Consider the following 27360-nt stretch of genomic DNA (forward strand, 5'->3'; position numbering starts at 1 on the left):
GGGGACGAGGAGACAGAAAATCAGGAGGGCCAGCAGGGAGGAGCGCATCACGAGAGGTCTGACTAAATACAATCTCTTAGCAGCAGGAACCTGATCTACCCATCTGCTAGCTGTGATTGACAGGTAGATCGAAGCGGAAGCTGTCATGGGTCCCCCTACTGGCAATGCCTGAATGGTCAGGTGTGCGGCACGTGCTATTGCGAGCTGTGCACCTGACACACAGCTCGCATACTTCAAAGTCTTGCAGGACACGGCTGCTAACAGGAACTGAGTTCCAGTTGTGGAAAAAGTACAGAAACTTCGTTCCCCATGCGTTCCTGCAGGACTTGAGCCCTGCTCTTGTTATTAACTTCAAATGATTAGAAATGTTATTTATTAGCAAAATATATGTATAAAAAAAATAGCTGTGCGCCGCTAAAGTGTTCGGGTTTGACTTGAAGAAAAGGTGGCAACCCTATACTATACACAGCATGGATGCAACATGATAACATTTCCTTAAAAGTGATACTGGACAAAGTAAAGTGGACACTTTGCAAAGTGTTCACATATATTGAGCCATTAGAGTTTGGTAAAACAGACCATAGATGAGTCTTTTTTTTTTTTTCGTTCAACCAGCAGGTGGGTGGGGGAATCCTTCCTGCTGAACTAATGTATTCTGATGGTGGGGAGACTCCCCCACCATCAAAACACACTGATGATTGCTGCCGAGTATAGCCTGTGGCGCTAAATAAAACTGAGATTCAATTAGGAAAATCAGACAAGGCGATTGTACAGAAATCGATTGGTAGATCATCTTTTGTACAACTTCCCTGCCTATACATGGTTTAAAACTTGGCTGGTCCCTGCTGAACTGGCTGAATTATGATTCATGTATGGCCAACTTTTGACTTATATGTTGTTATTACTATTGTTATACAGGGTTTATATAGTGCCAACACTTTACACAGTGCTTTACAAAGTATACTGTTGTCTTATAAACATTGAACAGTCACAATACATTACAATACAAAAGTTAATTTAACTCATAATATTCTCTCAAAAATATCAACAGATACTTCTTCAGTGGGATTTGTTTTCTTTGTACATACAATGGGTATTTACTAATTAAAAGTGATATCACGTAATTGTTATTATATCTCAAAATGTGTTTTTATCTGCTCCTTTTCCAGCCATCCTCATTTACCACTGAACAGTATTAAAGAGGAAGTAAACCCTGATGGGTTTACTTCCTCCTTTTTTCCCTGCAAAGGTAAAGCATAATGGACTACTATGCATCGCATAGTAGCTCATTATGTGTCACTTACCTGACACAGGAGCCAGCGAAGTCGCCGCTGTCCCCTGTAGTCCGCCGCATCCATGTTGCTTGTGGCGTCTCGCAGCTCCGACGAATCACAGCGGCGCAACCGCGATGACGTCACTCCCGCGCATGCGCACGGGAGTCGCGCCTCGCAGCTCCGCCGCTGTCATACGGCGAAGCCGCGATGACGTCACTCCCGCGCATGCGCACGGGAGTCGACAAATTTGGCAAATCCATTCTTGGATTTGCCGCATTTAGTGCGCATGCGCGCCGCTGTCTACGGCGCATGCGCCGTAGACAGCGGTGCCCATTTTCGGGCAAATATCTCCTAAACCATATAGGTTTAGGAGATATTGCTTGGACCTACAGGTAAGCCTTAATCTAGGCTTACCTATAGGTCCAAGTTGTTTGGAAGGGTTTACTTTCTCTTTAACCACTTGCCTACTGGGCACTTAAACCCCCCTCCTGCTCAGACCAATTTTCAGCTTTCAGTGCTCTCACACTTTGAATGACAGTTACTCAGTCATGTAACTCTGTACCCAAATGAATTTTTTGTCCTTTTTTCCCACAAATAGAGCTTTCTTTTGGTTGTATTTGATCACCTCTGGGTTTTTTATTGCTTGCGCTATAAATGAAAAAAGACCGAAAATTCTGAAAAAAACAAATTTTTCTTTGTTTCTGTGATACAATTTTGCATATTATTATTTATTTCTTTCATGAATTTTGGCTGCAATTTATACTGCTACATATCTTTGGTACAAATAACCCAAATTAGTGGATATTATTTGGTCTTTGTGAAAGTTAGAGAGTCTACAAGTTGTGGTGCAAATCATAAAAAATTGATCACACCTGATGTACTGGTGGCCGATCTCATTTCTTGTGACCCGAACAAGCCAGGAAAGTACAAATACCCCCCAAATGACCCCTTTTTGGAAAGTAGACATTCCAAGGTATTTAGTAAGAGGAATGGTGATGTTTTTGGTGTTGTCATTTTTTCCCACAATTCTTTGCAAAATGAAGATTTTTTTTTTCCCCACAAAATTGTCATTGTAATAGGTTATTTCTCTCACATGGCATGTGTATACCACAAATAACACCCCAAAATACATTCTGCTACTCCTCCTGAGTATTATGATACCACATGTGTGGGACTTTTTCAAAGCCTGGCTACTTAGAGAGGGAGCGCCGTCACATGTTCTAGGAGCATAAATTACGCATCTAACTTGTTGACTACCTATTACACTTTTGAAGGCCCTGGAGCACCAGGACATGACACGTGGCACTGATGGCAGATGGCACTGATACGTGGCACTGATAGCATGTGATATTGATGTGACACTGATGACAGATGGCACTAATACGTGGCACTGATGACAGATGGCACTAATACGTGGCACTGATGACACCTGACACTGATGACAGATGGCACTGATACATGGCACTGATGGCACGTGACACTGACAGGTGGCACTGATATGTGGCACTGATGATACGTGACACTGATGACACGTGACACTGACAGGTGGCACTGGGGACATGTGGCACTGGGAACAGGTGTCACTGATAGGTGGCACTGGGGACATATGACACTGATAGGTGGCACTGGGAACAGATGGCACTGATAGGTGGCACTGGGGGCACATGGCACTGATAGGTGGCACTGGGGATACATGGCACTGACAGGTGGCACTGGGGACAGATGGTACTGATAGGTGGCACTGGGGACGGGTGGCACTGGGGACAGATGGCACTGATAGGTGGCACTGGGGACAGGTGGCACAGGGGACAGATGGCACTGATAGGTGGCACTGGGAACAGGTGGCCATGTGTGTGTGTGTGTTTCACTGTGTGCGTTTTACTGTGTGCATAATGCATAATAATGATACTACTGCATGTGTGTTGAGCTCCATGCACACTGAGCTTAAAATAAATGGCAGTTCTCTTGGCAAAAAAAATTTACTGTTTTTTCTGCCAGAAACTGACAATCAGAAACGCAAACCAGAAGTGTCTTTTTTCCTGCATATAAACGCTGAGCTTTAAAATATGCCTGTAATCATCCTAATGTGCATGGACACATAGGATAACATTGAGCTGCTTCTACAGGCAAAACACAAAACTCCTGTAGAAACAGCGATTTTTAACACCTTCCTATCTGGCCTATAGTAAAATGATGACGGGGGCAGGAGCACTGCTGTTCTGGGAGAATGTCAATGTCAGCTGAGGACTGATCACTGTATCGGCCCCTTGCCAATGTCATGTGATCGATGTGACCAATCACAGCAGACCACATGACAATAGTAAATAGTGGATGGCTTTCTTTTATGCCATCCATTACTTACAATTGTGTTACTAGCTGAGGTTGGTCACAGTGATCGCATGGTACAGACCGGGCCAATCACAGCCCATCCATACCATGTGTATAGCTATGGCCAATCACAGCTAATCACAACAAAACAAACTGAATGATTCGATTTCATTCAGTAAAATGCTTGCTTATAGCAATCAAATTCACTGCTGTAAGCAATCATATTGTGTAAAAAGAAAACAAATCCCGATCACCTCCCCCCTGTAGTACAGTGTTACTGTTGTAATACTGTATTGCTCTGGTCACAGTGTGTTAGATACAAAATTGTAAAAAAGAAAAAAAAGAAAAGAAACAAAATTGTTACAATTTAGTTTTTTACATACTTTCACTAGTCAGTGTCCCTAATCACTGCCACACCAGTTATATGATAACACTCAACTGCACTGGTGACAGTATGTAAAAAAATAATTGTGAATTGTTTTATTTATTTATTAATTTTCCAAATAATTTTAACAAAAAATTGCAACTTCAAAAAACTCACTGTGCCTCTTAGTAAATACAATGGACTGTCTTCTTTCAAAAAAGGGTAATTTGGGGTATTTGTACTGTTCTGATATTTTCAAGCCCCAAGTACATCAGGAATGAGCAATTTTCATATATATGCACCATAGTTTGTGGGCTCTATAACCTTCCTAAAGCCCCATACACATGATCGGACTTTGTACAAACTTTCCCATGGACTTTTGTACAGAGGGCGTTGACCGTAAGTTTGTATTGCATACACACAATCCGACTTTTTAGGCAACAAACATGAACGTAGTGACATTTCAACATACTGACGACACTTCAAAAGAGGACGTTCAATTACTCCAGCGCCACCTTTGGTCAACTTCTGTATTGTTATCTGATCTTTTGCATTAGTTCTGAGCATGAGTGTTTGTAAATAGAAATGTAGTTACGGTGCTCTCCTATACTGGTGGAATGGATCACTTGCAGCTCATAGATGAAAATCGCATGAATAAAAAATCGCATGTGAACTGGGTTACCCCTATTCTACCTTTTCAAGTGTTAGTGTTGCTGAATCGCAGTGGAAACAATATATATTGATACAAATTCTTTAAAAATCTATAAAGAACTTATATAACAGTAAAATAAACATAATAGAAAAAACATAATGTAAAAATTAAAAATACTGCTGTGCAAGAAAGTGCTGACGTGCTACAGTGTAAATTAGTGCATCTAGTGCCTGACTGTCTTACGTTTACTTTACATAAACAAAACTTTCTTTTATAAGGTTCTTTTAAAAGGATCGGACTTTGCTCCATCGGACTTATGTTGTCAAAAAGTTTGTCCGTTCGCACAGTCAACATAAGTCCAATGAAAACTGAAAAAGTTTGTCCGTTCACACAGTCAACAAAATTCCGATGAAAACCGAAAAAGTTTGTCTGATGAAGCGTACACACGGTCGGATGTTGCTCCAAAACAGCTAATTTGCATGTTTGTTGTCAAAAAGTCTGATTGTGTGTACGGGCCTTAAGACTAAATAAATAAACTAAATAATAAACAGGGATTTGGGTGACTTTCACCAAAGAAATGTAACAGAATACATTTTGACCTAAATTTATGAAGAAAGATTATATATTTGCAAAATTTTATAACAGAAACTAAGAAAAACTTGTTTTTTTTTGTAGAATTTTACATCTTCTTTCATTTATTTAGCAAAAAATAAAAAAAACTAGTGGTGATTAAATACCACCAAAAGAAAGCTCTATTTGTGTGAAAAAAAATGTTAAACATTTCTTATGGGTATAGTGTTGCATGACTACGCAACTGTCAATCAAAGTGTGACAGCGCTGAAAGCTGAAAATTGGCTTGGGCAGGAAGTGGGTGAAAGTGCCAGGTAAAGAAGTTGTTAAGTCAGGGTGCATGAGCCCTTATGGAGACAAGCGGAGTCCAAACTAACAATTTAAACTTTTTGGAAAAAGAAAATATGCCTGTAATCGTCCTAATGTGCATGGACACATAGGATAACATTGAGCTGCTTCTACAGGCAAAACACAAAACGTCTGTAGAAGCAGCGATTTTTAACACCTTCCTATCTGGCATATAGTAAAATGGTGACAAGGCGGGGGTACTTGTGCCCTTTCTTTAGGGTCCTTAATTAACAAATGTTTGGGATGTTGGCAATGTCTTAGTGAGATTATTATAATTCTTCCTGTGGTTCACATACTCAATTCTACTAAGAAGATGTGCACACTTATGCAACCACATTATTTAGTTGTTTTATTTTTCTTTGCTTCTCCTCCCCAAAAGATATGTTTTTTTTTTTCCAATTGAGTTGTACAGTTTATAGGTACTGTATTGTACTGTAGAGAGAGTGGTGCTCATTATAAGGTCAACAGGACACAAGTAATGAGCTTACAGAATCAATGTTCTCATATTCTCAGCCATGCACTATTAACCACCTTGATCACAGATGCTCCAAGTGCCTTCAACCATTGCTGGTTTTACAGCTAATAATGTGCAGCAGACATGAAGAATGCTGAGGACTTCCGACCATTAAAACACACAGTGCTAAATTGCTGTGCCGTCTAAAGTCTGGAATCCCAGGAGTCATCCATATGTACTATTGCTCGGCATATTCCTATGTAAAGTCCATTATTGGTGCGCTGCCTCCTTGCCATCTCACATGGTATGTCCAGCTTTCTCCTAATTAGCAGGACATCGCTTTATGCACACTGCTCATTCATTGCATCCGACCTACCCTGCAGGTGCGAACATAGAGGAGGACAACTTACCTGCAAGTGTGTGTTGTGTACTACCCTCCTCCTCCTCGCCTTCCCCCCGCTCCTGAGCGCTGCATTCCCCGCTCCAGGAAAACTTTACCAGCTGTTCTATTATCCATACTCGGGCTGAGTGTTATTGGATGAGCATCTTCTGCCTTCCACTTGTCCCCGTCCCATTCCAGGGTCCTGTCCCCGACCCATCCCTGTTTCCTGTCTCCAACCTGTACTGGAGCCTGTCCCCAACCTGTACTGGAGCCCTGTCCCTGACCCATCCCTGATCCCTGTCCCCGAACTGTACTGGAGCCCTGTGCCTGACCCATCCCTGATCCCTGTCCCCGACCTGTACTTGAGCCTGTCCCCAACCCATCCCTAAACCCTGCCCCCGACCCATCCCTGTCCTCGACCTGTACTGGAGCCTGTCCCTGACCCATCCCTGATCCCTGTCCCCGAACTGTACTGGAGCCCTGTCCCTGACCCATCCCTGATCCCTGTCCCCGAACTGTACTGGAGCCCTGTCCCTGACCCATCCCTGATCCCTGTCCCCGACCTGTACTTGAGCCTGTCCCCAACCCATCCCTAAACCCTGCCCCCGACCCATCCCTGTCCCCGACCTGTACTGAAGCCTGTCCCTGACCCATCCCTGATCCCTGTCCCCGACCTGTACTGGAGTCCTGTCCCTGACCCAACCCTGATCGCTGTCCCCGACCTGCTCCAGCGCTCTGTCCCAGACCCAGCCCCTGGCTCCTCCAGTACATGAAGAGTACTCAGCCATCGCACAGGACATACCATGGGGGATCTGAGCGCTCTGCTTCTCCTCTCTGCCCTCTTCCTATGGGATTGTGAGTAAACCTATCCTATATTCCATGTTCTGATTGTTAGGAATGGGATCACTATGTAGGACATCATCTTATATATATTTCTAAGTGCATAGACAACGCTGGTTATACAGATCCACACTCTCACCCTGATACTTTGTATGTATTTGACATTTTATGACGTGTATCGTTTGTTGGTTTGTATGCATGCTCAGTTCAATTAGTTCAGCTTCATTTACAGAAATATATACATATTATCTCCAGAGAAGTGCAGACAAGGAACAGGATGGGGGTCAGTGATGCAGAAGAATACATTGCAAGGCTTCTATTTGCTGTTCTGTATAGTTAAGGTCATTTCAGTACAATATTTTCCTAACACAATGCCAAAAAATGAGCGCTGTGCTGTTGTGTGTGTGAGAATTAAAGGATAAACACTTTATTTCCCCCAATTATGCAATTAAACAGCTATAATCTGATTATAAAAACATCACACTGCACTGTCATGACTATATTATTGTGTATCAATGTGCTATGCAGGGTTAAATAAATAATAATAAAAAATATTTATTGATCAACAGATTTACAAGTCAATACCATCACCTATATGTATTTTCTATATAATCCACATTCTGCATGATATATACTGTATGTGTACATTGGTTTGCTGCTTGTCACAGTGCTTTGGCAGGTATATATATTATAGTTGTCTATTTTATATAATATAAACCATGAAAAGTAGTTTTGTGGATTTAATACCAGTCCCTTACATGGAAAGTGTGTCTGCAGTTATACACATACACATGTAATATGGTCAGTTTAGACAGGTTTGGTACCTGACAGGTTCCAAATCTTAAAATTTATAGTCAGCGATGTCTGGAGCAAAGTCTTATGTAAATCATTCTGTATTAATTATCACACAAATATACTCTGTCATACATTAGTAACCTTATTAATATATGGAGGTATCCTTAAACAAAAATTCAGGTCTTGGGGATCTTTTGCTAATAATTGTTATATGTACAGCTCTCAAGACATTACCGGGAACAGATGGTTGTACATATAAGATAAAGGAATCAGGTGTACTTTTTGACACACAGGGCTGTTGGACATGAAAAAATTATTTCAGCAATGATAATGAAACAAGTAATAATGATGGCCAGAAAAGAAGACAATGACAACTGTAGTGCTCCCTAACATTAGTGGTCAGTGGCGTCCCTCTAGTACACTGGCTGTCAGTTGGAGGAAATAAGCATACATTGCTAGGTAGGAAGTGGAAATAATGCTCCTTGCATTGGTGGTCAGCGGAAAGAAAGTTCCTTAAATTGGTGGTCAACTGAAAGAATGTTCCTTACATCAGTGGTCAGTGGAAAGAATGTTCCTTACATTGGTGGCTAGTGGAAAAATGTTCCTTACATTGGTGGTCAGTGGAAAGAATGTTCCTTACATTGGTGGCTAGTGGAAAGAATGTTCCTCACATTGGTGGTCAGTGGAAAGAATGTTCCTTACATCAGTGGTCAGTGGAAAGAATGTTCCTTACATTGGTGGCTAGTGGAAAGAATGTTCCTTACATTGGTGGTCAGTGGAAAGAATGTTCCTTACATTGGTGGCTAGTGGAAAGAATGTTCCTTAAATTGGTGGTCAGTGGAAAGAATGTTCCTTACATTGGTGGCTAGTGGAAAGAATGTTCCTTACATTGGTGGTCAGTGGAAAGAATGTTCCTTACATTGGTGGTCAGTGAAAAGAATGTTCCTTACATTGATGGCTAGTGGAAAGAATGTTCCTTACATCGGTGGTCAGTGGAAAGAATGTTCTTTACATTGGTGGTCAACTGAAAGAATGTTCCTTACATTGGTGGTCAATGGGCGTAATGTCCCTTATCTGGGTAGTCAGTAGAAAGAATGCTCCCTACATTAGTGGTCAGTGAAAGGATGTTCCTTACATTGGTGGTGGTCAGTGGAAAGAGTGTTTCTTACATTAGTGGTCAGTGGGAGGAATGTTCCTTACATTGGTTGTCAATAGAAATATTGTTCCTTAGATTATTGGTCAGTGGAAAGAATGTTCTTTACATTAGTGGTCAGTGGGAGTAATGTCCCTTACCTGGGTAGTCAGTGGAAATAATGTTCCTTACATTGGTGGTCGGTGGAAAGAATGTTCCTTACATTAGTGGTCAGTGGGAGTTATGTCCCTTACCTGGGTAGTCAGTGGAAAGAATATTCCTTACATTGGTGGTACAATTAAAGAATAAAGTTCCTTTGTTTTATAGATGATGTTATATGTTTATTATTATAGGACTAACACACTTACCCATTATACATCTATACTTCTTTTCAGTATTGGGTGGTATACATAAGAAGGTTAATATTGTGGTGTTCACCAACATAGGGGATGACTTATGCATTAACCTTTGCTCCTGACTAGGGATGAGCTTCGTGTTCGAGTCGAACGTACGTTCGACTCGAACAATGGCTGTTCGTCCGTTCGGTGAAATCCGAACACTTTGGTCCGTTCGCGTCAAATTCGCGTGGCGCTCACGGCCCACAATGCACTGCGATGGCGCAGTGCATTGCTGGCTCATGATTGGCCAAGCATGCACTGTGACCCCGCATGCTTGGCCAATCGCAGCGCCAGCAGCGAGGAGAGCCATGATTGGCCACAGGCAGGATGCCTGTGGCCAATCATAGCTCAGGCTGTGTAGTGCACACCCCACACTATATAAGGCCGCCATTGCGGCGGCCTCGTGTAGTGTGTTGGCGTCTGAAGCAGTGGGTGTTCTGTGTACCTTCAACACAGTACACACCGATCGTTTTCGGCTGATTTTCTATCTTGCTGTTGTGTAGTGGTTATTGTCTGCGTGCCCTGACCGCAGTATACACCACTATATTCACGTCACCTATATAGCTAGTGATCTATCTTTAATAATAGAGCTTGCAGTCAGTAGTGTTAGGAGATAGTGTGTGCTGTCTGCCTGCTCTGTACCCAGTACATACCGTTATATCCACCTACATAGCTGTTCTCTATTTGAGCCCAATTGCCATCTGCAGGAGTTATTGGAAGTTGTGTGTGCCTCCAGCACAGCACAGTATACATCTGTATATACCCCTTTATCTCTGCTGTTTTCTGGTTGTTGTCTGCGTGCCCTGACCACAGTATACACCGTGATATTCACCTCACCTATATAGCTAGTGATCTATCTTTAATAATAGAGCTTGCAGTCAGTAGTGTTAGGAGATAGTGCGTGCTGTCTGCGTGCTCTGTACCCAGTACATACCGCTATATCCACCTACATAGCTGTTCTCTATTTGAGCCCACTTGCCATCTGCAGGAGTTATTGGAAGTTGTGTGTGCCTCCAGCACAGCACAGTATACATCTGTATATACCCCTTTATCTCTGGTGTTCTATAAAAAAGGCATCTGCAGGAGTTAGTGGGTGTTGTGTGCCTCCAGCACAATATAAACTACCCAACTGCTGTTTTACCCAACTCCCTTCAGGCCATTACCATGTCTGGAAGGCCAGCAAGGAGAGGCAGACAGGCGAGAGCTGATAAAAGAGGGCAAGCAGGCTCTGTGTCTAGAGACAACAGTGCTGGTCGTGGACGCGGTGCATTGTCATCAGCACGTGGCCATGGGACATGATTGTCCTTCTTTTCGGCAGCTGGACATGTTGAACCGCAACATGCCAACGACTTGGTAGAGTGGATGACCAAGCCCTCTTCATCCTCCTCATCCTCTCTCACCCAGTCTCAGGGTAGTAGCAAAGCAGCTGCCAACGCATCGTCTTCCCTCCTCTCAATGTCATCATCAGTGACTCCTTCCCTAGACCCACCACGTCCTCCTGAGGAGTCTCCTGAACTCTTTGAGCACAGTGTTGGGTACATGCTCCAGGAGGATGCCCAGTGTTTTGTGGGCTCTGATGATGACACTCAGCTAGAGGAAGGCAGTAGCGTGAGCGCAGACAGAGGGGATGCTCAAGAAGGACAGCAATCTGGCAGTCATGTTCCACAAGCTGCAGCATACTGCCAGGTTTGCTACAGCGATGAAGAGGGAGGGGATGATGAGGGCACTGACTCCACGTGGGTGCCTGGAAGGAGGGAGGAGGAGGAGGAGGAGGCACATGTCCAACGAGGCAGGATGCCCTCCGGGGGCCAGCTTAGGGGCAGCACACCGACTGAATCACACCGCAGAGCTCCGTCTGTGCAGAGCGCTGCCTCTGCGCGTTATTCTAAAAGTTATTTGGTGTGGGCCTTTTTTGAGACGAGTGCATCAGATCACACCGCTGCTATTTGCAACATATGTCTCAAGCGTATCTCACGTGGCCAAAACATCAGCCGCTTGGGCACCACATGCTTGACCAGACATATGTTGACCTGCCATGCAGCTCGTTGGCAAGCGTACCTCAAAGACCCACACCAAAGAACAAAGCGGACCTCTCCTTGCTCCTCATCAGCTGGCATCTCCAACCCCACTAGACCTTCAGTCCTCTCTGAAACCTGCTCTGAGAGGAATGAAGGTGTAGAATTATGTGTGTCACAGCCAAGTGCTTCCGGGAACTCTGCTAGCGGTACACCCATGTCCGATTATAGCAGGCAAATGTCCCTGCCCCAGCTGCTGGACCGGCGGAAGAAGTTCACTCCCAGCCATCCACATGCCCAGCGGTTGAATGCTAGCTTGGCTAAATTGCTAGCACTTCAACTGCTGCCTTTTCAGTTGGTAGACTCGGCCCCCTTCCGTGAGTTTGTACAATGTGCGGTTCCTCAGTGGCAGGTCCCCAAACGCCACTTTTTCTCACGGAAGGCGATTCCGGCTCTCTACCGGCATGTGGAAGGCAATGTCCTTGCCTCGCTGGACAGGGCGGTCAGCGGTAAGGTGCATATTACCGCTAACTCATGGTCCAGCAGGCATGGACTGGGACGTTACCTGTCTTTCACGGCCCATTGGGTCACTCTTCTGGCAGCTGGGAAGGATGCAGGACAAGGTGCAGTAGTGTTGGAGGTTGTTCCGCCACCACGCCTCCAAAATGCTACTATTGGTTGTGACACACCTCTCTCCTCCACCCCCTCCTCTTCTTCTTCCTCCATGGCCTCTTCCAGTGCTCTGTCCTCAGAACCAGCGGTGCTCCGTAGGCGTTCCAGGGGCTACGCAAGTACGCAGGCAAAACGATGCCATGCCGTGCTTGCGCTGGTTTGTTTGGGGGACAGGAGCCACACTGGGGCGGATGTTTTGTCAGCTCTGCAGGGGCAGGCCGAGAGATGGTTGACGCCACGCCAGCTTAAGCCAGGAATGGTGGTTTGCGACAATGGCACCAACCTCCTCTCCGCCCTCCGACAGGGACAACTGACCCATGTGCCCTGTGTAGCTCACGTCCTTAACCTGGTGGTGCAGCGGTTCTTGGGCAGGTACCCCGGCTTACAGGATGTCCTGAAGCAGGCCAGGAAAGTCTGTGTGCATTTCCGCCAATCATTTAATGCCTGTGCTCGGCTGGCTGAGCTCCAAAAGGAGTTGAACCTGCCCAAGAACCGCCTTATATGTGACATGCCCACCAGATGGAACTCAACATTGGCCATGCTGCAGCGGCTGCACACGCAGCAGAGGGCCATCAATGAGTACCTGTGCGACTACGGCACCAGGACAGGGTCAGGGGAGCTTGGTTTTTTCTCACCACGCCAGTGGGGCATGATCAGGGATGCATGCACTGTCCTGTCACCGTTTGAGGAGGCCACAAGGATGGTGAGCAGTGACAGTGCATGCATCAGTGACACTGTACCTCTTGTCCACCTCTTGGAGCATACGCTGCGTGGAATAATGGACAGGGCACCTGAGGCAGAACAGAGGCAGGAAGAGGAGGACTTCCTTGCCTCTCAAGGCCCCCTTTATCCAGACAGTGTTCCTGCTGTGCCACCCATCACACAGGAAGAGGATGAGGAGAAGGAAGAGGAGGAGGAGGATGATTGTGTCAGCATGGAGGTGGAGGCTGGCACTCAGCATCAGCAGCAGCAGCAGCAGCAGCAGTCCTGTAGGGATGATTTACAGTCCCAAGAAACACGTGGACTTGTACGTGGCTGGGAGGAGGTAGCTGCGGATCATGTTGTCCTTAGTGACCCAGAGGACTCCGGACCGAATGCCTCAGCTATCCTACGCTGCATGGCCTCCCTGATCCTGCAAAGCCTGCGGAAGGATCCTTGTATTCTTCGGATCAAGGAGAGGGACCATTACTGGCTGGCCACTCTCCTTGATCCACGGTACAAGGGTAAGGTTGCCGACCTTATCTTGCCATCGCAGAGGGAGCAGAGGATGAGACATCTCCGGGAGGCCTTGCAGAAAGGTCTGTGCAACGCGTTCCCAGAGACTGGGAGGTTACAAACTCCTGGTCCTGGACAACGTGTTGCTGAGGCATCGGTCAGAAGGAGCGGTGGAGAAGGTGGCCGTCTGACTGATGCTTTCAGACAATTTTTTAGTCCGCAGCCCCAAGGTATGATCGGTTCCAGCACCCATCGCCAGCGTCTGATTTACATGGTGCAGGAATACCTAGGGGCAAGGTCAGACTTGGACACCTTTCCCACCGAAAATCCTCTGGCTTACTGGGTCTTGAGGATGGATCACTGGCCAGAGCTTGCACAGTATGCAATTGAGCTACTGGCCTGTCCTGCATCCAGCGTTCTTTCGGAACGCACCTTCAGTGCTGCTGGTGGCTTTGTTACCGATCACAGGGTGCGCCTGTCCACCGAATCAGTTGATCGACTGACCTTCATCAAGATGAATCAGTCTTGGATCACCCACAGCTACCAAGCACCTGAAGCTGATGTAACCGAATAATTTTTTTTTGAAATACCACATCCCTTCAGGACTGCCTATGCTGATGCTGAGTGACTGTCCTGTTATGTTGATTGTCTATCCTCTTCCTCCTCCGCTGATATGTTGGAAGAACATTTCTGGTTCTGGTTGATGCCATCAGCCCAATTTTTCTGCCCCTGTTTAACAGGGGCGTTTAAGTACAATTTTTGATGTAATGCTTTGCAGCAGGGCTAATTCCTGCAATAAAAGTAGAGTATATGGCAGAGGTTGCAGTGTGGTGGCACCAGCACCAGTGCCTAAGGCCCAATTTTTCTGCCCCTGTTTAACAGGGGCGTTTAAGTTCAATTTTTGATGCAATGCTTTGCAGCAGGGCTAATTCCTGCAATAAAACTAGAGTATATGGCAGAGGTTGCAGTGTGGTGGCACCAGCACCAGTGCCTAAGGCCCAATTTTTCTGCCCCTGTTTAACAGGGGCGTTTAAGTACAATTTTTGATGCAATGCTTTGCAGCAGGGCTAATTCCTGCAATAAAACTAGAGTATATGGCAGAGGTTGCAGTGTGGTGGCACCAGCACCAGTGCCTAAGGCCCAATTTTTCTGCCCCTGTTTAACAGGGGCGTTTAATTACAATTTTTGATGCAATGCTTTGCAGCAGGGCTAATTCCTGCAATAAAACTAGAGTATATGGAAGAGGTTGCAGTGTGGTGGCACCAGCACCAGTGCCTAAGGCCCAATTTTTCTGCCCCTGTTTAACAGGGACATGTAATTACAATTCTTGATATAATATTTCACAGGAGGGCCCCTTCCTGTGCCCACCCAGAGTAACGGTGAGGACTTATAGTGTTGTGGCACCAGCACCACAACCACCAAAGGTCAATTTTTCTACCACTGTTCAACAATGGCATGTAATTACAACTCTTGATATAATCGTTCACAGCAGGGCGCTCCAGCGCCCACCAAGAGTCACTTTGAGGGCTTACAATGTTGTGGCAAAACCAACACCTTGTTCCGCCATTTCTGCAGAGCATATAGGGCAGGCCCCTACTTTCAAACATCCAATTTACAAACATCTCCTACTTGCAAACGGAAGGAGACAACAGCAAGTGAGATGAAAAAAGATGGACGACAAAACAAATTATACAGGGGTGATAACCCTTCCCTATGTTTTCCAAAAAGCTTAAAAATAGTTTTTTTGACTGGAGCTACACTTTAAAAATGTACCAGTTGAAAATTACAAACAGATTCAACTTAACACAACAAACCTACACAGTCCCTGTCTTGTTTGCACCGCCTGTATACTGCTGTTCTGAGTATATAGGGCCTGGGGCCACACGCATTTCCTTTTTTTAATATGGGTACGGGGTTCCCCTTAATATGCGTACAAGACCTAAAGGGGCTGGTAATGGGCAGGGAGGGCTACCCATGCCATTTTTCTCAATGATTTTCAACCATATTGCAGGAACCAGATATAACATTAAAACCGCAAGCAGTTTTAAATGGTGTTATTTCCGTTTAATGTCATTTTGTGCAGGGACTGTTCTAAATACGGGAAACACGTGGCACTTCACAGGCATCCTACAGACACCCCCCAGGCACCATATTTAAAGGAATATTTCACTTTTTTTTTTTCACTTTAATCGTCATTAAAATCAGTGCTCCCGCCAAAACGGCCGTTTTTAAAACTTTTATTTGCATTGACCCATGTCCCCTGAGGCAGGAGTCAGGTCCCCAAACCCTTTTTAGGACAGTATCTTGCATATTAGCCGTTAAAATTAGCACTTTTCATTTCGAACGTTCGAGTCCCATAGACTTCAATGGGGTTCTAACGTTCGTTCGAATTTGCGGTCCGTTCGAAAGTTCTGGTGCGAACCGAACCGGGGGGTGTTCGGCTCATCCCTACTCCTGAGGCCGCGTACACACGGGCGGACTGTTCGTCCAACTTTGTCCGCTGAACAGTGTTTCAGCGGACAGTCTGCTCGTGTGTGGGCTTCAGCGGACAGTTTCAGTGGACAGTCTGACGAACAAAGTTTTTCGGAATTTCCGTAAGACTGTCCGCTGAAACTTGGTTTGAGCGGACAGTCCGCTCGTGTGTAGGCTTGTTCGGCAAACTAAGTCTCGCGCATGCTCAGAAAGAATTTACACGGCGAAGGTTGCATTGCAGTGTATCGGACGCCGAATTTCTCGTCCCGTCGTACGTGCCGTTCACGTCATCGCGCAAGTTTTCAGCGGACTGTTCGTTTGTCGTGTGTGGTCAAGTCCGTTCATGCTCATTTTGAACGGACTGTTTGACGAACCTAGTTGGGCGGACAGTCCGCCCGTGTGTACGCGGCCTGACACTTCCAGAATGACTCTTGCTTTACAGTCTACAAGAGTCCAATGACAAAACACAATAAACGCAATGTCACAGTCCCACTAAAAATCGCTGATCACCGCTATTACTAGTAAAACATTTTTTTTATAATAAAAATGCCATAAATATATCCCCTATTTTGTAGATGCTATAACGTTTGCGCAAACCAATCAATATATGCTTATTGCAATTTGTTTTACCAAAAATATGTAGAAGAAATGATTTTTTTTTTTAATTTCTGGGGATACTTATTATAGCAAAAAGTTAAAATATTGTTTTTTTTTCAAAACTGTCGCTCTTTTTTTGTTTATAGCGCCAAAAAATAAAAACCGCAGAGGTGAATAAATACCACCAGAATAAAGCTCTATTTGTGGGAAAAAAGGACATCAATTTTGTATGGGTGCAATTGTCAGTTAAATTGACGCAGTGCCGTATCACAAAAAATGGCCTGGTCAGGAAGTAGGTAAATCCTTCCGGGGCTGAAGTGGTCAAAGAGCTTACAATCTAAGGTCTCTACCCAAATGCATATATACACATACTAAGGCCAATTTACCTTCCTGCATGTCATTGGAGAGTGGGAAGAAGCTCACGCAAGCATGAGGACAACACGAAAACGTAAAGTATAACTAAGGGCAAAAGTTTAGGTTTTGGATTGGATGGAGGGGGATTATAGTGCCTGTGAGGTCTTCCTTGCTGTCTGTGATTCACCCTCTCTATTTGTCCTGTTTATCATTATCACCGAGAGTGAAAGTAAAAGAAAATCCTCAAGTTTTGGGTTGCCACTAGAACAGAGGAGAAATTTTCCAATTGGGACACTAGTTTTGGTGACATAGGGATTCCCTGTTTTTGGAGGGATTGATTCACTACCACTTCCTGTTATGGCCACATGACAGGAAGTGAAGGAGCTTACAATCTAAGGTAATCATCTCACGTGTGAGAAAATAAAAAAAAATTATTGGGATTTCAAGTGAACACATCTTCAACATTTCACTAAGATTCATGTAGCAAAAGTGAAGACCCTTTATTCCTTTAGTAAATGAACCCCAGTAGCTTGCTTCCATGTTTCCCCCTGCCCAGGAAAGGGGGAAAATGATGGACTGCTAGAAGAGAAATAAAAAATGTTCTTCAGTTAGCCATTTAGACTCATATTGGGGTCCCCTGCCCCTAGGGTCTATCTACTGCCAACATCCCACAACTGGCCCTACCTGTACCGCACACTTTCTTAAGCCTGGTGCTCACTGTGAGTTTTCGCTGGGTTGAACGAAAAAAAGCGGTCAGCTCGGGGTCGGAGCTGTTGTACTAACTATGCAAAGTTAGTATAGCGATCTTCCCTACTAAGCTGTTGTGTTATGACAGGGGGACGCACCCCCCCGCACCAGAACACTCCAATCAACGATCTCTGCCATTGGCTGAGTGTGCTGATCGGGAGTTGGTCGACTGCTGGTTTTCCAGCATGTTTGTACGACAGAAGCTGGCCAAACGCCCAGCTTCTGCTGGACAGGGTGGCATACACATGGGCCAAATGTCAGCTTTAGTTAGTATCATGGTCCCACTCTAACATTCCTAGTTCCTCATCCAAACACTTCTATTGGAGATGATCTCTGCGATATGGAAGTTGGATAAGTGTAGCTCACCATTGGGATGATGTGGCATCATTTCTTAGGAAGGTTGGACTCAGGGTCATCTTAATAGCATCACGGGCAACAATTTTTGCACCTACTCTTAAATAGGAAGTAAACCTTGATGGGTTTTACTTCCACTTTATTTCCTTGCAAAGGTAAAGCATAATGGGCTACTATGCATCGCATAGTAGTCCATTATGTGTCACTTACCCGAAACCAAAGCCTGCAATGTCACAGCTGTCCCCACTAGCAGCGAGAGTCCATCTTCACCCTTCTTCCTTCCGGGGTTGCTCTTTGACTGGCCAGAGTCGCGTGATGTCACTCCTGTGCATGCACGTGGGAGCCGTCAGTCATGGCTTGACCCCCTTTAGAAACTGCGCAATCTGCCTTTTCTGAAGTGCGCATGCGCTTTAGACAAGGCTTTATTGTAAATATCTCCTAAACCATGGAGGTTTAGGAGATATTTCCAGCACCTACAGGTAAGCCTTAATAAAGGGCCTACAACCACTTTAAGAATGAGTATAAATAGTTGATATAATTAAACATATATTTATTAGTACTTTCAATAGAATCAATTTTAAACAATAAGAAAACATGCCATAAATCAAAGTCAAATCAACACAAAGGGCACAGTACTGAGGAGGGAGCCAGGAGGGTACAGTACAGGCAGGACAGGGGGCAGGAGGGCACAACAGTATAGAGGAGGCGGGAAGGCACAGTACACAGGGGCAGGAGGCACAGTATAGAGGAGGCAGGAAGGCACAGTACATGGGCAGGAGGACACAGTAGAGGGAGTTAAGAGGACACAGTATGGGGGGGGGGGGGCAGGAGGGAACAATATGGGAGGGGGGGCCAGAAGGGCACAGTACAGGGGGTGCTGGAATGTACAGTACGAGGAGGCAGGCAAGCACAGTACAGGGGGTCGGAGGGTGCAGCAAAGGGGACAGAAGGGCACAGTATGAGGAGGTACGATAATACAGTACCGGTGGGAGGGGCAGGAGGGCACAGTATAGGGGGCAGTAATGTATAATACAGATACAGTCTCCTCAAGCAGAGCAGCACAGGGAAGCTGCTGTCACAGATCTTCCTTCTTCCTTAACCCCTGCATAGTGCCAGAAGAGCGACAGAATCTGTAGGAGGAAAGAAGCATGGGAAAATGTCATTCTGATTGAAGATTTAACCCAATGACAGGCTGCCCAGGGGTGCCCACACTGCCCATGCATTAAGACAACCATGGATGGACCTAATGCCGTATATCCATTAATCTGCCTGATGTATGAAAGTCAAGGTGATAATCTGCAGCAACAGAGCCCTATCTCTTAAATACTTTGACTTCTAGATGTATTTATAGCTAGTATAAAGAGAATCACAGGGCAGTGACAGAGGATGTGGTGAATAGCCACAAAAGCCATAAATAAAGAGCAGCCAATGTACAGCAGTCAATAGGATAAAAGTCATGGAAAGTAAATCAATGTGTGAGATCAACATATTACAGACCTTATTAATCATCTGAGGGTGACGACTGTTTTATGTTGTGCCATAAGATTCAGGGCCCGTTCATTTCCTGTTCACGCTAGTGCAGATTCTCCTTCATCTGCCATCAGGCTACAAGGCACAACAATGGAAATCACATGTCAGTTTTTTAAAAGTGGACTCCACTGCAGCACTAAGATGGGATCACACACTATGGGGGTTATTTACTAAAGGAAAATCCACTTTGCACTGCAAGTGCACTTGGAAGTAAAGTTGCTGTAGATCCGAGGGGCACATGCAAGGAAAATAAAAAACAGCATTTCAGCTTACACATGAATGGATGATAAAATCAGCAGAGCTTCCCCTCATTTCAGATCTACCCCTTAGATTTAGAGCGACTGCACTTCCAAGTGCACTTGCAGTGCAAAATGGATTTACATTTCGGAAATAACCTCCTATATTTCTTCTGGAGAAGTTGTACACAAGCACTTGTAACACATGCATAAAAACAGTGTAAATAAACCCTCAGAATTTCATTCTTCAACTATCACTTTCCAGTGCAGGTTGGAAGCTGATAGGTGGATGCTGTGCCTGGACATGGTCGTTTAGAGCCCATGCCAAATTGCGCCCCTCCCCCCCAAGATATATAAGCATTATGTGTTAGCGAAAATCCCCTCCCCTCCAGAAAAAAGCACTAATCTTTACACTCACCCCCTAAAAATTCCTCCTCCTCCCAGTACAAATCTGCCTCCTGCTGAAATTCCCCCTCCCAGCAGAAATCTTTGTCCCCCCCAAGCCACCCCCCTTAAAAAAAGTCCCCCTCCTAGCACAAATCATCTACTCCTTATATTACCCACCAAGCACAACATCCCCCGCTCCAAATACCCCCCTCGCCCCCTTCCAGCACCAATTTCCCTCCACACTCCTTGCACAAATCCCCTCCACAAATGTATTTTCCTAGCACAAATACCGCCCCCAATCATCCCTACTAGCACAAATCCCCCCCTACACTAAAAATATTTCCCCTTTACTATATCACATTTATAGCAAAGAAACAACAAATAAAAAACCCAAATCCCCCTCCTACCACAAATCCTCTTCCCCCATCCCCCCACCCAACATAATTCACCACTCCTAGCATACCTCCCCAGTTTTGCCCTCATAGAGCAATTCTTACCCCTTGCCCCCCCCCCAAATTTCGATTTTCTCAAAACACAAATCCCCTCCCCTCAATCTCCTTGTGGTCCCCCCTCCTGCACACACACCACCTCACATGATACCGCAGTGCTCAGTGCAGCTGTTCCTCCTACTCACCTCTTGTCCCAGCCCTGGGTGGATGCAAATCAAATACATTCCTTATTCTAGACAAAATAATTGGGACTGAGATATGGTTTAACATTGGGCTGTTTGTCTAATTAGTTCACACAACAAATGGAATATTAGATAATTTTCTATTAAGATTTCACTCTGAGTCATTCTGATTTTATAGACAGAGATTTAAAGAGGAGTTCCGCCCGTCCCTTTAAAATTTAAAAGTCAGCAGCTTTTAACATTAGGGCACTTACCTGTCCTGGAGTCCAGTGATGTTGGCACTGCAGCCGATGTTTACATCGGCTAGTCAGGTGCTACCGCTGGCATTGCTGGTAAGGGAACCTGGCAGTGTACCAGAGGCATAACTAGAGCCTTCAGGGCCCTGGTGCAGGAAACCATTAAGGGCCCCCCTGACCCCCGTTCTGGGCCCTTCCCTGCAAGCCCTGTGGCAGAAAACCAGGGCCCAGGTACAAGTGTGAACTTTGTGACCCTAGTAGTTCCGCCACTGGTGACGGTAGGTTTTTATTTTTGTTATTTTATTTTTTTTATTCTTTTTTTTACCATTTTATGTCATGTTATTACATTTTTTTTACAATTTTATTTCTTATTATTTTTTGAAATATTTTAAGGGCCCCTTTGAGGGGCTTTGGTGAAATATCAGGCATCTAAATTGACCTCTGATGTTTCACCTTTAAGACAAAGAAAGGAGAGGAACAAGACAAAAGAAAAAAAGTGCACATCTCATAGTCCAGTACCGTGAGATTTAATAATAAAAACCAATACAATATTACATTCACAAACAACGAGAGAGGGGATGCGGTGGGAAGCAGGTTGCTGGAGGTGATGTGAAGTCCATGCAAAGGAGGTCTGGCTCTCTGACATGGCCACAGGCTGGGGAGAAGTGATGGCTACTGCTTAAGATACCGATGCTGCAGGAAAAGATGACAGGAGCTGCCGGGGTCCAGGAACTGTCTAGAAAACCACCTGTAGTACTCCACAATGCTCCTCTGGTAACAGGAACCCGTTTCAAAGCAATTCATCTTCTTTATTAACACAGCCCTCAACCTCTCTCTCTGCAGCCTCAGCCTCAAGAATACCTATGTATGGAGCTTCCCATTCATTCACAAACTGAAACATAGTAAACACAGTTTATGTTATGCTTCAGTTATAAATGGACAGAGTCAGCGATCAGTACAGATCACTGAGTCTGTCCATTCAGACATTGCCTGCAGCAGCTGGCGAGAGGGGAGAGAGAGGAAGCAGGCTGTGCTGTGCTGGGGGGGGGGGGGTAGGGCAGGACAGCAACAGGGGGGCACCAAGACCTGGATAGGAGGGGCGGGATGTGATGTAGAGAAACTGAGGCAGGGAGAGGAGGAGAAGCAGTATTTTGGCGACTGCAGTGGGAAAATGGAGGGGTTCGCTTTCTCTACATGTCACCCCTGCCAGACCTCCACGTGTACAAGGGAGCCGCAAATTCCCCCTGGAGCAAGGAGTAGGATCACAATTTCCCATGAGATCCCTGCAGTTAGGTCGCTGTTCCTCACCCTATGCAAATTATTTTCTTGTATGTTTGTGTGTATGGAGGACCACCTAGGGTTGCCACCTCATCCCTTTAAACCCAAATACATAATAATTACACAGGTTCTGTGGCTGATTAAGGTGGTAATTAAACTTACTTGGTGCCTTATCTGCATTAAATTAGACTCAGAACCTGTGTAAATCATATGTGTTCAAGTTTAAAGGGATAAGGTGGCAACCCTAGGACCACCCCTTAAATATATTGCAGTTACTATATGCTATTTACTATATACTGTACAGTCCATAGAGCAGTATTTTAAATAGCAATGTGTTTGTATGCAGTCAAGTGTGTTTTGGATTAAAAGTGGGCATACATGCTTTGATAAAAGATCAATTTCATCAATTTCATTTTTGATCCATCGCTCAATCTATAGCCGACAGCCCACTCATGAATATAACACACACGAGGAAGTAGATTTAGATCAATAATTGGAAGATACCATGGTGAGCTATTGATCTCATGTTTGTTTCTGTCGGGCAATCTCATAATCTCATAATCAATTGAAATCATGTACAAAGCATCTCTGTGCTGCTGAATGATGCAACATTATTAATAGTTTTCCGAGCTCACTGATCGGATTTGATTGAGTCTAAATAGATCAGAAGGGAACGGTGTGCCTGTTTGATGTTTACCAATTTGAAAATTTTGATCAGATCACACATCAATCGGATAATAAAACCAAAGTGCGCACGTCCACCAATATTTTCCTGTGCTGCTACTCTGAATTCCGCATCACTTCTTAGCAGTTGGTTGCAGTAGTCTGCTATATCAGTGTGTTACTATAATTATTGTAATTGATACGGTGGTGTTGTAAGAAATGGTGAGAAAAGTTATAGAGTTAAACTCCATATGCTCTGTATGCTTAGATTATTAGTTTACATAGACATTGTAATAAAGTTAGAAAAGCATGTGACATTCATCACAATGCTGACATCTAGTGGTATGTTTGATTTGGAAATTAATCTATGAGCTACGAATAACTGAAAGTCACAAGCTGCATTATCCAAACATGCAGATTAAATTTGGCATAGTCACTCTAGACAACCTATTTTACTAAATGGAAATCTGTTACTATGGACGATAGCTAAAGTGTCGGTTTCTTCACCAAAATATTTTCCATCCAAAGAAGGAATAGATACATTTGTATAGTAGCCTTTCTTATGCTCTGTACACACGGCTGGACTTTCCGATGACAAAATCCGTCGGATTTTTTCCGACGGATTTTGCCCCAAACTTGTCTTGCATACACACAGTTGCACAAAGTTGTCGGAAAATCCGATCGTTCCGAACGCGGTGACACACAACACGTATGACGGGACTATAAACAGGCCAGTAGCCAATAGCTTTCGTCTCGTAAATTTATTCTGAGCATGCGTGGCACTTTGTCTGTCGGAATTTTCTACACGCGATCGGAATTTAAATGATCGGATTTTGTTGTCGGAAAATTATAGATCCAGCTCTCAAACTTTGTGTGTCGGAAATTCCGACAGAAAAAGTCCGATGGAGCCCACATACAATCGGATTTTCCAACAACACGATCCAATCGCACATTTTCCATCGGAAAGTCTGAACGCGTGTACAGGGCATAATTCTTTTTTCTCATAGAGAAACCCTTGAACTCTATAGCTATAGCTCTATAGCTTACGGTACATTAAATGTTGTAGGTTTATTGTTAAATAAAATTATACAAAATGTGGAGTACACATTTGTATTTGGCACCCAGAGAGAATTTCTAACAATTCTCTATATCTATATGACATATAAGCTGTTTTTTTAGTAATTATATTTACATAGAAGAATAATAATAATGTCCAGTAAATGAAACACAGAAAGTAAAAACTGTAGTGTCCCTTAAAAATGGTGTAGAATAGAAAGACTTGGATACCGCGTTCTTACATTGCGGTCAGTGTAGAAGTAATACCCTTACATTCTGGTCATTTGAAAAGTACTATATTATATAGTTGGTCACTATAGAAATGCCGCTCTTTCTTTGGGATCAGTGGAAAAGAACCATCTTACATTGTTGGTCAGTGTAGTAGTGCCACTCTTACTTTGGGGTCAGTAGAAAAATATCATCTTATATTGTTGGATAGCGCAGAGGTGCCACTCTTATTTTGGGGTCAGTGGAAAAGATCCATCTTACATTGCTGGACAGTATAAAAGTGCCACCCTTACTTTGGGTCAGTGGAAAAGTACAATCTTACATTTGTGGTCAGTGTAGAGTTGCCACCCTTATTTTAGGGATGGTGGAAAAGAGCCATCTTACATTGGTGGTGTCACAGTCTAGGATCAGGCTCGAAGGCCAATGGCTGTAACAGTAGAGAGGTTCATGAGTAGTCAGCAGTTAATATACCAGCAGATCCTCCTTGAAAATGATGCGGGTTCGGCCAAGGTGCAAGTTCTAAGTATTAGCTGGTATTTACCAGAGCTTCTGATGATGGAGATGGGTTTTGCTAAATGCTACTACCAGGTTGCAGTCCTCAGGATCACCCCACCAGGAGTTGAGCAAGCCAGGGTCCGGTAACAGATTTAGCAGATAGGGTCAGTAAACAAGTCAAAGGTCGGTAAGTAGTAACTGGATGGGATCAGATAGATGCCTAGTCAATGAATAAGCCAAGGGTCAATAACGATGGTAGCTAAGATAAAGACAGCAGCAGTTATGCAAGGAGTTAGATATTGGCTGGAAAGAGCATAGTAATCTGTCCAAAAGGAAGTGTAAAGGCTTGCCTTGAATCAGGAAGTTCATGGGAAGAGCAAAGGGTTTAAGGTTCACGGGAAGCAAGAAACAAAGCAAGGTTGTCCAAGGAATCAGGCAAGGAGCTGTACAGTATCCCTAGTGGCACAGCAAGCAGAGCCACAGCCAGACACTGCAGAGGACAGTGTAGAAGAGCCATCCTTACTTTAGGGTCAATTGAAAAGTGCCATATTACATTGGTGGTCAGTATAGATTTGCCACCCTTACTTTGGGGTCAGTGGAAAAGTATCTGGATCCTGACAGGTGGTCAGTGTAAAAGTGCACCTGTTGCACTGGTGGCCATTGCTTATTGCTCAAGGAACCCCAAACAACCTAAGGAAGATCCCCAGGGTTCCATGGAACCCTGGTAGAGAAAGGCTGCTCTGAAGGCATCCACTCATTTTTCTGCACACATTGCTATTCCATTTTTAACCCCATATATTATCAGTGCTATAAACAGGGAGGTAAGGTCTGATCATTATTCTCTATAAGCCAGTCTGCTATAGTCACCCTACCTCAGTACAAGCCCCTGCCACTGTCAGAGATATCTATAGCTAAAGTAAACACTGCAATGGAAGAAAACAAGCAACAGAAGATGCACCAGCCTAGTCCATTATCCCAGGGGTACTTTATTAAATAAAGGTTAAAAACATACTCACAAACAGTTAAGACATACAGCATAATAAGCCACCATTTCGGGGCACAGTGGATAGAGGGACCCAGGGTAGGGCTACATTGAGGAGATGCCACCCGGGATCCAAAAACGGTATACACGTTTTGAGGGTAAACACTCTTTATCAGAGTCAAGCTTTTGGCTCTGATGAAGAGGGTTTACCCTCAAAACATGTAAGCCATTTTTGGATCCTTAGTGTAGGACTACCCTGGGTCCCACTATCCACTGCGGCAGGAGATGGTGGATTATTATGCTGTATATCTTCACTGTCTGTGAGTATGTTTTAAACCTTTGTTTAATAAAACACCCCTGGAATCATACACTAGGCTGGTGCACCCTCTGTTGTTTGCTTTCTTGCAGTTGTTATCAGACTACCGCAGTCAATAAAGGGCAGCAAGGTTTGGCATTTCCCTTGATGTTGTTTGAAAAGGAAGCATGTGCTAATTGACCTTAGTCCACCACACTTATGTGCAGGAAGTGTTATATCGTTTCAGCATTAAAACACTGCATTGGCCCTGAGCTGGAATGGGGTAACAGAGTTATTGTATAAGAGGGTTCCATACTCTATATAGTTTTAAGCAGCACAGTCGAGGAAAAGTTCTGTATTGGTTCATTTACTGTACCTCCTTTTCTTGCAGAGGGATAAACACTAATATACAGACCATGCTGATTGATAACATTTCCCATAAATATGCCAGGATACTATAACGTGAGAGGAAAAAAAATGGCAGTGAACCTTGTGTGCTGTCTAGGGTTGAGGTTTATGTACTTCTTTCTACCTGGCAGGACTTTTTGCAAGAAATAGGGGGCATGGGGAAATTTGTCAACTACAGCAGAGCTGATACTGAACCAACAGGGGAAGTTCCTCATGGGCAGAGAGCTTTTTTCCTCTGAACAAGGAGAGAAAGAAATGGCTGCAGACCCTCTTCCATCCAATGGATTTATTGAACATACAGGAACTCGCATCACGCTGGCTCGCGAGTTCTCCCATTTGACTTTTATATTGTTTGGATACTGCAGTGATTTCTCAGAATGACACACCACAGGACACCAGTCACACTTTTAGATTAGTGAAAGACAAGCCATTACAAGCAAATATACATGATACTTCACACTTTGTCCACCTGCTCTTTCGCTCTGATGAGCATCCTTGTGACTTCCACAAAGAAAGAAATGGAGGCATTGCAAGATGAAATATTGGAGCTACAACAAGCCATCAGACCATTGCAAAGTGCACTGGAATTTACAGACCTTGACAAACATCTAAATGACATGTTAAATCATCTGGAATAAAAAGAAAAGATGCTGCGAGACTAAATCGATTTTGACACAAATAATTTATACGCATGGAAGTGAAGGCGTCCATAGTATAGCCCCTTAACACCGGCCGGTGTCTCCAGCAAAAATGTCAGTTTCTCAGATATGGAAATCAAAAAAGTATTTGATGAAACTTTAGCAGCCTCAGACTCGGATGTATCACCTTCTCGTGTACCCCTTTCAAATTGTCAGGGAGGGGCTAGTGGAGATCCTCCCCAAATAATGGGTCTGCCCGGTGCACAACCCACAAGAAAAGTTGGAATAAGCATGGAGGAAAACACGCCGGGGAAATAAAAGAAAAAAACATTGA

The 27360-nt window shown here is 44.4% G+C and overlaps 1 protein-coding gene across 1 annotated transcript in view; it reads left to right on the plus strand.

Moving 5' to 3' along the window:
* The first annotated feature begins 6157 nt into the window (after positions 1–6157).
* The window catches only part of CHRNB4 (cholinergic receptor nicotinic beta 4 subunit), a 98595-nt gene continuing 77392 nt past the window's right edge, over positions 6158–27360 (plus strand). Inside the window, exon 1 of the mRNA XM_077473751.1 lies at positions 6158–7227. Coding sequence (XP_077329877.1) covers positions 7176–7227 — 52 coding nt within the window. The 5' untranslated portion in view covers positions 6158–7175. The remainder of the gene's footprint in view (positions 7228–27360) is intronic.

The sequence above is a fragment of the Lithobates pipiens genome, unplaced genomic scaffold, assembly GCF_037356315.1.
Source record: "Lithobates pipiens isolate NorthernLeopardFrog02 unplaced genomic scaffold, aLitPip1_a1.2 Scaffold_8, whole genome shotgun sequence".
In the NCBI taxonomy this organism is placed as follows: domain Eukaryota; kingdom Metazoa; phylum Chordata; class Amphibia; order Anura; family Ranidae; genus Lithobates; species Lithobates pipiens.